Source organism: Sinocyclocheilus grahami, unplaced genomic scaffold, assembly GCF_001515645.1.
Source record: "Sinocyclocheilus grahami isolate Dianchi unplaced genomic scaffold, SAMN03320097.WGS_v1.1 scaffold176.1, whole genome shotgun sequence".
Taxonomy (NCBI): Eukaryota; Metazoa; Chordata; class Actinopteri; order Cypriniformes; family Cyprinidae; genus Sinocyclocheilus; species Sinocyclocheilus grahami.
In genome coordinates, this window is record NW_015505355.1 from 1288264 (window position 1) to 1298121 (window position 9858).

The following is a 9858-nucleotide window of genomic DNA, read 5'->3' on the forward strand; positions in this document are numbered from 1 at the left end:
TGTCAACCAGATCTCACAACAAGCCTGAAGGTTACAACTTAATAAAAACACAAGTGGACCCCCTTATATTTTTGCATGAAGTCACCTTTAAGCAACTGAATAAACATCGTGTTTTTTCTGTGTCATGATTTCCTTATGAGGTGGCTCAGAATATATTGCATGAACGTTTGGAAATTTAGCTGCATGACAAGAATCATTATCTAGTGCCAAAATACTTCCTCAGCAAAATTACATTAAAGTGATCAGATACCTCCAGTGCTGTCATTAATATCAACATCTGCTGCTCTGTTGATCTATGTTTTCTGGGCTTGTAGTTAATAATAGCCAGCAACTATATTAGGAGACAAAAGTGGCAGATTTAAAGCTATAATCTTTGCTGTAATAACAGATGTGTTTTAAGACCCGAGTCTGTGAGTTTGGTAAATCCATTTATTCCTCTGCCTCTCGTTGAATGTGTAAAAGGAACCCAGAAATTGCACATAATGAGCTCCTGCCCTGCCAGTGCTGTCAATTGGTGTGACCAATATGGTCATTAGCTGACAGTCTTTGTCCCCTGTATGTGTTATGAAAGTAACTCTCAGCTCTCCTCGTCACAAACCGCAGAATGCTGGTTAGATGTTCGCCAGCTATGCGGCAGACCCAGCCAGTGTGTTTTATGCTTGCATGCTCTAAAATAAACTGACAAAAGAGGTGCTGCTCCATCGCATGCTGCCTACACCATGTCTAAAACATGAGATATTGGCTAAATACTGGTAAATAAGTATACGTGTTGTTCTTTGTTCTTAGTTTGGTTGCTGATATTTCTGTTATTATTGTCGGTGTCATTATTACTATTATAGTTGTTGATTCTTAGGGTTAGGGATTTGAACAAACCCCCAACTTTGGTGAATGATAAATAAATCTGTCTGTCTAAACAAAGCCATAGAGATTTGGCTGTTTTGTACTTGGGCCACCTAGCAACCCATCAACATTTCAGGTCTTGAAAAGGGCTTGAAACCAACTGGAAACCCTGTTTGGCTTGTGTTTTCCATAGGGAATTAGACACTTGAGAACATTAACCACATCAGAATTCATTCTTGCTATCGAGCTGACAGGACGCACATAAAAAGTGCCCAAAGCACCCCTCATTCGTTTTTCATGAATCAAGGAAAGTTGAAGGTTTGGTGAAGTTCAAGTTTGATGTAGGACCAATAGACAATCCAAACATCAAAGAGCAACCTCTTGGCTTAATAAAAATATTCAAGCTGCAAAGGTTTGCAGTATTATGCATAGATTATGTATTTTCACATTTTGTCTGTCTGTAAAAATGTAGCAATTTTGCAGTCCAGTGTAACTTGCTTCACACACTTTTACATAAAAGTGTAATATTTCATGAATGCACAAAAAGGCTTATCAATCTATAATAACTATTGTCAGTATTGGACCCAAATACTGTGATATGATATTATACGCAATCATTTTTGTTTTGGAAGGGTGCCACTATAAACTAATAACCCTACGGGTCAACCTCTGCAGCTTATCAGCTCATCCAAGTTTGAATTGCCATTACTTGATAAAGAACAGCTGTAATTTCAGGGGGGGGGGGGAATATACGAAAGAAAAAAAAGTGTACGTTTGGGACCAGAATTTTCTTATACAACTTTGTGCCCAGTGCTTGTTAGTGATGAGTGACGTGCTCTGCTTTTTCAAGTAGAAACACATTGTGTTGTGGTGCTTATGTGGGTGCTGTGAAAGTAAATTAGGCTTTTAACATTTTCCTGTTATAGAAATTAGTCCCATTGGCATTACAATATCCTCCTCCTCAGTACAAAGTTGTATATGTAACCCATTTCACTTAATGACAAACTTCAATAGATGACAAATTGATTTTCTTATGCATGGGATTTCTTTTTCTTTGAACGTGTATTGGCAAAACATACAGCTTGACTCAATGTGTAGAAACCTGTGTGCAAACACTAGGATTAAGGATTGGTGGAACTATCAATATCTTATACCATGGCATGAGAACATTTATATCACAATAACGGTATTGCATATCACAGTAAATGTACTGGAGATAGAGCAATAACGGTCTGTATATTAAATGATTGTCTACTTTTGGATTTGCGACACACCCCTTTCTAAATGGTAAAGACACATCGTATCTGGCCTTTTAACAATTCCTCAGTAACGGTGATTGTATTTGTCTCTCTTGTAGGCTAACAGGTAATGAACCCCTGTCCATTTTGCCACTGAGCTCACAGCCAGACGAAAGGGCGGGCAAGGCGCACTACAAGCTGTGTGATCGACTCAAACTGGAGAAGAAACAGCGCAGAATGTGCAGACGGGACCCTGGCGTGGCTGAGACTCTAATGGAGGCCATCAGCATGAGTGCCTTAGAGTGCCAGTATCAGTTCCGCTTTGAGAGATGGAACTGCACCTTGGAGGGCCGCTACAGGGCTAACATTTTAAAGAGGGGTAAGAAGACTGCGATCTATACAATGCCTACATAATATTGCTGGTTTACTGACTATAAGTTACTTTGCAAGTAAAAGTCAACTTATTCTACTAACCCTAACCATAACCTAATAGTCTAATACTCTGATGAGAGTTAGAAGCCGTTTACAAAACAACGTTTTAAACTAAAAACCTTTTATGCCTTTTGGCCATTCATTTACATGACAACAGCATTTTGGAAGTCTGAAAATGCCAACCCAGGCTCACTGAAAATACGTGCTTGTCGCGACGTTTCTGCAACATTGATATTGCGTACCTTATTGCATATTTTGCCCAGTTTCAACGTCAAAGGTCCAGTGAGTGACGCTAAAACGTGTGTTCAATACGTAACCGTGGCCACATTTTTATTATGTTGATACATGTATTGCGGCATTTTTATAACGTAGCTTCAGGCACGTATTGGAGCAGTTCAGAATTCAAGTGTCTGGGGAGTGTCGCCAAAAAAGGTTAATGCCCTATCGTGTTGGAAATACTCCCTACAACAAACCCAACCCTAAACCTATCTGACAGTGTTACCGAAAGCAAAAGTGATATAAAAACACATTCGCTGATGCAACTGTGCTATTTTAACTTCCTTCTACGCAGGTTTGAGCTGTTTTGTTGAACCGTAGTTTCACAGGACTGTACCGGTGAACCTCCGTACCGGAGCGCTTCACATCACAAGTGCAACGCCGTATCGCGTGAGCTACCAAGTAACTACTACATTATAAAACCCTGACATGTGAAGCTGTATATGTGATGCTAATGTTCAAAAGAATCCGTTTTCAAATCTCACAGCATGTTAGAATTGTTTTGAAGTCATAACATAATGTTGTGCAGCAATTGTGCGAAAATTAGGCTTTCTTAGGATAAAGGTTTTACTGCCTCTAGTGTTCATTTCAACTGGAAACTGCATCGATTTGTACTGTACGTATAGGTACATTTTCTGAGTTGTGCAGAAATGTATAGGTAGAGGCACGTATTTCCAATGAGCCTGAGTAGGAAAACGCAAACTTTTGAAATAGGGTTGAATGCAAGTTTTTGAAAACAATACCAGTATAGTCTCCGTGTAAACTATAAAAACGTGAATTTGTGAAAGCTGTGACATCATGTGCACAGGTATTATGTGTTTAGTCTATAGGTGAGTTTCTTTATGAGTGAGTATCGCCAGCTACTGGCCTGGCATGCTTAATACAGCATTTTAGTCGTTTTCAGATCCATGAGAACAGGGATAGTTTTCGCAAAGTTGTCACCTGAGAAACTTTTCAAAAATGCATAGGAAAAACTTTTCCATTTTATAGTACATTGTTGTCTTGTAAACGTACCCTTAGCTGACAGGTAGTTGCAAAATTACATTAAATAAAATCAAACTGCTTATTTTTTTTCAGGTTTCTTTGATGAACAGAAAGTATTTATGCAAAAACAGAAATATTTTGTAACATCATAAATGCCTTTACTGTTATTTTTGATTCATTTAATGTGTCCTTGCTGAACAAAAGTAAGTGCAAGGGGGGCTTGGAACTGTTACTAGCATTCTCTGTAAAATCACAGGATTGAAGGTCAGGAATGAACTTTTGGCTGCCTCGTAATCTGCATGTTCCTCACAGGCTTCAAGGAGACGGCATTCCTCTATGCCATCTCTTCAGCAGGCCTGACCCACGCCATGGCCAAAGCCTGCAGCGCTGGCCGCATGGAGCGCTGCACCTGTGACGAGGCTCCTGACCTGGAGAACCGCAAGGCTTGGCAGTGGGGAGGCTGTGGAGACAACCTCAAGTACAGCAACAAATTTGTCAAAGACTTCCTGGGTAAGAGGTCCAACAAGGATCTCCGCGCCCGGATAGATATGCACAACAGCAATGTAGGAATGAAGGTAGGCTGCTAAGATTTATTAAAAAGTATGGGAATCATGGGAATTATAAATAATGTGGGAAATGTTATGTGACAGAAACATGCATGAGAAACGTGGAGTTATATGCATATAGTATACTGTAAAGAAGGTGATTGTATCATTTATCTTTCCTTCTTTCTTTGTTGTGTACTTTTTTTCTCTGTGGTGGTTAAATGTTCAGCTTCATCAATTATTTAGGGTCACTCAAATAGTCTGTAAAGGTCCCATTTTAAATTACTTAAATTGGCTATTTAATTCAGTAATTTATAATAAGTGCCCATTAATCAAGGTTAGGTTTCCCTTACAGTCTAAAGAGCACTGAGTTTGTCCAAGTCTTCCATTGTTTTTGGTAAGAGAAAGAGCCGAGGTAACATTGAGGACCTCGTAAGAGTAAAAAAACAAAAGCAAAAAAAAAGGAACAGAAAAAGACCCATAACAGAGATCCAAAGTAAACTACAGGTCTGGCACCAATAGATTGTCTCATGTTGTTAGTTTTAGTTGTAGAATGAATATAAATTACAGCAGCGCTCAGCAGACTTGCCCTCTTTGCTCAGTCCATCTCAAGTAGTCGTCCTCAGGCCATTTTGTCTGCGATAAGAGATTTACAGCATTGCAAATTTTGGTCCATCTGCACATGTAAGGAGGTGTATGGGGTTTGGGGTCAAATCCCATATGGAGAACAAACTTGGAATGTGCTAGCCTCGGCATCACCTGCATTTTAAAGCTGACGTTACACATTTTCCTCTCCTTCCATTGTGGTGGATTTGCAGTTTCTGTTGAACTAGTCTACCACTTGTTTAACACAAAATGTCCAGACAGCACCTTTTATATGCTTATCTTAAAGTTCACTTTCTTACAGAAATGTTGAATGGATCAAACACTGTGGTTGGCAGTGCTCTGTGCATAACGTGAAATTTAAGTACCTCTGGCAGTTGTTCAAATTTTGAAAGGTCACAGAATCAACTAAACTCACCCATCAACAATGCTTGTACCATCAAACTTTTGCATTTCTTCCCAATTTAAAACATTTCACATTGACACTCATTTCAGAACCTTGATGTCTTTTTTCAAAACTTTAGACACAAGACTCAAAACGATCACCATTGGTAACACAGGCTGTTCAGTGTTCAATTTTGCATTGTGCATTCACAGCTTTAAAGAAAATGAGCACTTTCTGATTCACTGGTTCTACTAATTTATTATGAAATTTCCTAACATAATTTCACCCACACACAAGATAGTAAATAAAAGAGTTTTACTGTGTAGTTATTTGTACAAACATTCACACAAAATATGTGATGCACATTTAATTATGGCACTGTATAAATACATCACTGTAAACACTGTATTCTAGTAGAGATAATACTACAGACAGTGGAATCTTAAAACAAATTCTGCATGAAATATACAGTATTGATTAAATGCAATCAAATCATAACATTGGTTCTTTAAATCATGGCAAAAATGAGTAGCTACGAAAAAAAGCAAAAAGCAAAATAAAGGATTGAATGATTGCAATTTATTTTTATTTTAAAACATTTATTTGAATGTGTCCTTATTATAGTGTAATTATACATTTACGTACTGAGGAAAATTAATGAACAACATGTACTTAGGGTTAGAGTTAGGGTTTGGTTTAGAGTTAGTTGCATGAAACTGCACATAATTTACTGTTATTAATTTAGTAAGTAGATGCATTACGGGATCTGTTAACACTTTATTTTACAGTGTCCTTGTTGTACGTTGCATTGACAAGAACACTGTAAAATAAAGTGCTAACAAATCTCGTTATCCTGAAATTTTCCTGATGGAATATTCTTTGTCATTTTCCATAAAACTATGCGTTAAGAGCAATGCAACAGTTACATATCATTTTGAGCAGTTGTTTCGATTGATAGTTAGATCATTGTAATGAAATCTTAGCAACTCATCAACAGTCATCTCAGATGTATTTTGAAATGTTTCAGTTTCTACAATCCTTACGACCCATCTCAGTTCTGAGTTCTTAGGTCAATTTTTCAAAACTCTTCACACTTTGAGCACAACAGCAGTCTATGTGGGCTAAACTGTGGATCATTTATCATTGCTTTGGCACAAAATGCATTCAATGACTACAGCTTTCAAATTACATGAATTCTTCTCTTACTCAAACACAACCACCGCCAAAACTACCTACCTACAGGCCAATTTGCACGTTTATATACTCTTTTCAAAACTGTTGAACTTAAGTTAAAAACCAAACATAATACAGAACTGAATAAGACAGCAATTTGCTACATTTCTAGAATGCTACCATATTGAAACACATTCTACTAAAACAATTAGATGTAGTTGAACACCCAAATAGGTGTTAGGCTTTTAATAAATCAATACAAAAAGGGAAAACTTTGTGATGATTTTGTACTGTTGATGTGATGAAATGTGTCCTAGTGATCATAAAACTCGGTAATTGTGTTATTTTGAATAGGTGATTTTAGTTCAATGAACAAATTAGCTTAGGTTTTTGTGTGATGCATCCAAGCATTTGGAGAAAGGTTGTGAGTTTTGTTGATAAAAAATAAAAAGGTTCTGACATTAGTGACAATAAGGGTTGTAAAAAACTGTAATGTTTAGTATACATCTACAGTATGTGGAGCAAGATGCAATTTCACAAAGGGGCTACACAGTGTGATGCAACATGAACAGGAACAAATGTTGTGTGTCATAGCTAGGTCAGGCCATGCATAGAACTGAATTGGCAATGAAGACATTGGATTTATGGTTTTTCGCTTGTTAAAAACACAATGTGTGTCATTGTTTTGTTTCAAAATTATAAAATTTTCCATTTTGTATATGTATTGTGTAAATATATATGCAACCCACTCTGGTAAACTTAAGAACGACAATTTTTAAATACTGTACTCTATTGCATATATCATTATAAAACCCACATATATCACATTATCATATTTTTAATACATTTTTAATACTTTTAATATTTTAATACAATATTAAAAACATTAATAAGCCTCCACTTTGCGTCTTGTGACTAACAATTTAAGTTACCACAGCCATCATAATAATTACATATTTGGTCGACCTTTTCTTAAAATTGTATATAACTGACATATTTTAAAGCACATCTTTTTAATGTCAACTGATGCTGCTTTTGATAAAACCAAAATTACGGCAATTAGGTAAGAATGACAATAATGCCCTACTCCTCAATGGCCTGTATTATATCTTCGGTCTTTGGTTGGGAAGGTTAAAAGCAATCAAAATATGTGGGAACATCAAAGTCACTGCCTCAATGTGCTTTTGAAATACTTGTTTTGTAAATAGCATTGCCCATCTGTTTAACTGACCTATACAGATTTTTCAATACGAGGGGCAACATAAGGGTTCGGTAAACACCGCACTTACCGTGTCTTTGATGTATCGCAGCTGAGCGCTGTGCTGTGTCTGCTGAGATAATTGGAGAAGTAAATGTTGATGTTTGGTAAAAATCTTGAATGTAATTCCTTTGATGTGTGTAGTCTGACTACTTTTAACATTTGTCCCGCACAGGTGATCAAGGCGGGGGTGGAGACCACCTGTAAGTGTCACGGAGTTTCGGGATCGTGTACCGTGCAAACATGCTGGAGGCAGCTGGCACCCTTCCACGAAATCGGCAAACAGCTCAAGCAGCGTTACGAGACTTCAATCAAATTGGCCAGCCCCTCCAATGAGGCGACTGGGGAGGGGGAGATCTCCCAGACCAGATCCCAGGGGCAGCAGCCCTCTCCAGGCCCTCGAACGGAACTCATTCCCCGCACCTCTGACCTTCTTCATATCGAGGACTCGCCGAGCTTTTGCAGGCCTAGCAAGTATTCGGCAGGCACCATGGCCCGCAAATGCTACAAGGATAAGAACTGTGAGGCCATCTGCTGCGGCAGGGGCCACAACACTCAGAGCCGGGTGGTGACGAGACCGTGTCAGTGCCAGGTGCGCTGGTGCTGCTATGTTGAATGCAAACAGTGCACACAAAGAGAAGAGGTTTACACCTGTAAGGGGTAAAACCGTCACGACCATGCAGAATAACTCTCACCAGTCTGAATGAGTGGAAGGCAAAAAGAGAGAAGTGACAAGTTGTCCTGGTCTCAAAGACATCAAGCTAGTTGAAAGCACTTTTTTGAGAGGTTTTGCAGGGCATTTTTTCTGTTTTCCATGTGGAGCAGCGTGAAAGCTGTATAATATACCAAGCCTAAGGGAATGGTCTACAGCTTTGAGAGACACCTTGGAACTAGATTAAACATTTCACGGTGTAATTCGTCTGCCAAGATATCAATCAGCAGTGAAGTCCTGTCTTGGACAGACAATTGTTTGTCCAGTGATTTGACAGTCTCTGAATAATAGCTTCAAGCCGTACGTGTGAGAGTATGTGTTCGTATGTGACTTAATTCCAACTTGGAGACGGAATTTGCAATGAAAAAATGGTGGCGTCAGATTTATTCTACATGCACATGTATCCTACACCCACACAAGAGTGTGTATGCATATGTACATAGATAAAATTACATTATAATTCTATTATATACACCACTTATCTGAGTATGTTAAATAACCACTAACCACACAAATGTTTTATTGTTTGTGTGCTTGCATTCACTTTGTGTTGTAATTCTCTTCGACAAGGCCCTTAGGAAAGCAATACTTTTTTTGATTTGTGTTCTTCTGTGGATATAATTTATGGAACATCTCAAGGAACAGTCCTTGCATGGAAGGAAAATGCGCTTTTCCTTCCTTTTTGTTTTTTTAAATTTTGTTTTCTTTTTGCTTGACAGAGGAAATCTTTGCCAGTCTATTTAAGATTTAACTCGTCCTTAAACCAACTCTACAAATGACTGTTCAGGGAACATGTGAAACCACTATGTGCCGTTGGATGGTAAAAAAATCTCAGAGATATCGCAAGGAGCGTTAGTCTCCATGATTTAGGCTTCCACTTGACGACAGATCTGTCCATCCAGCTGCTGATTCATTGCTGTAATCGTTGCAGCAGTTTTTCAGGACAATGATGGTTAAATATGAAATATGCCATGGTTCATGGCCACTTTACATTCGGTCTGTTTCACAGACAGCTGGAGGGAGCAAATAAGAGTTGAGAATAAACATGACAGCAAATGTGAGACACAAATTTGCATTGCAACGAAAAAATTATTTTCGTTGTTTTCCCCTTTTTGCATTGTATTTCTAGGGGGGAATAATTAACCTCAGAGCTAATCTAATACACTTCCCAGCAGATATTGATGTTGGAAAATTACGGTGAACATTTTTTACATTCAAGTGTGGATGATGTACTGCTTGACTGTGGTTCTCTCTTGTCATATTGTTAACTTTTACTCAGAAATTTATGATGAATAACCATGTTAATCAAAAATGACTGTCTCATTGAATCTATTCACAATTGTGGAAAGGCTGGACGTGGCATATTTTTATGACTATATGGACGTAGAAGTCCATATATCTCTATTGTAAAA

General features: G+C 38.1%; 1 protein-coding gene across 1 annotated transcript in view; it reads left to right on the plus strand.

Annotated features, from left to right (window-relative positions):
- Positions 1-9375, plus strand: part of wnt9a (wingless-type MMTV integration site family, member 9A) — a 29410-nt gene extending 20035 nt beyond the window's left edge. The window contains exons 2-4 of the mRNA XM_016283753.1: positions 2198-2457; positions 4083-4345; positions 7910-9375. Of these exons, the coding sequence (XP_016139239.1) occupies positions 2198-2457; positions 4083-4345; positions 7910-8398 (1012 nt within the window). The 3' untranslated portion in view covers positions 8399-9375. The remainder of the gene's footprint in view (positions 1-2197; positions 2458-4082; positions 4346-7909) is intronic.
- The last annotated feature ends 483 nt before the right edge of the window (positions 9376-9858 follow it).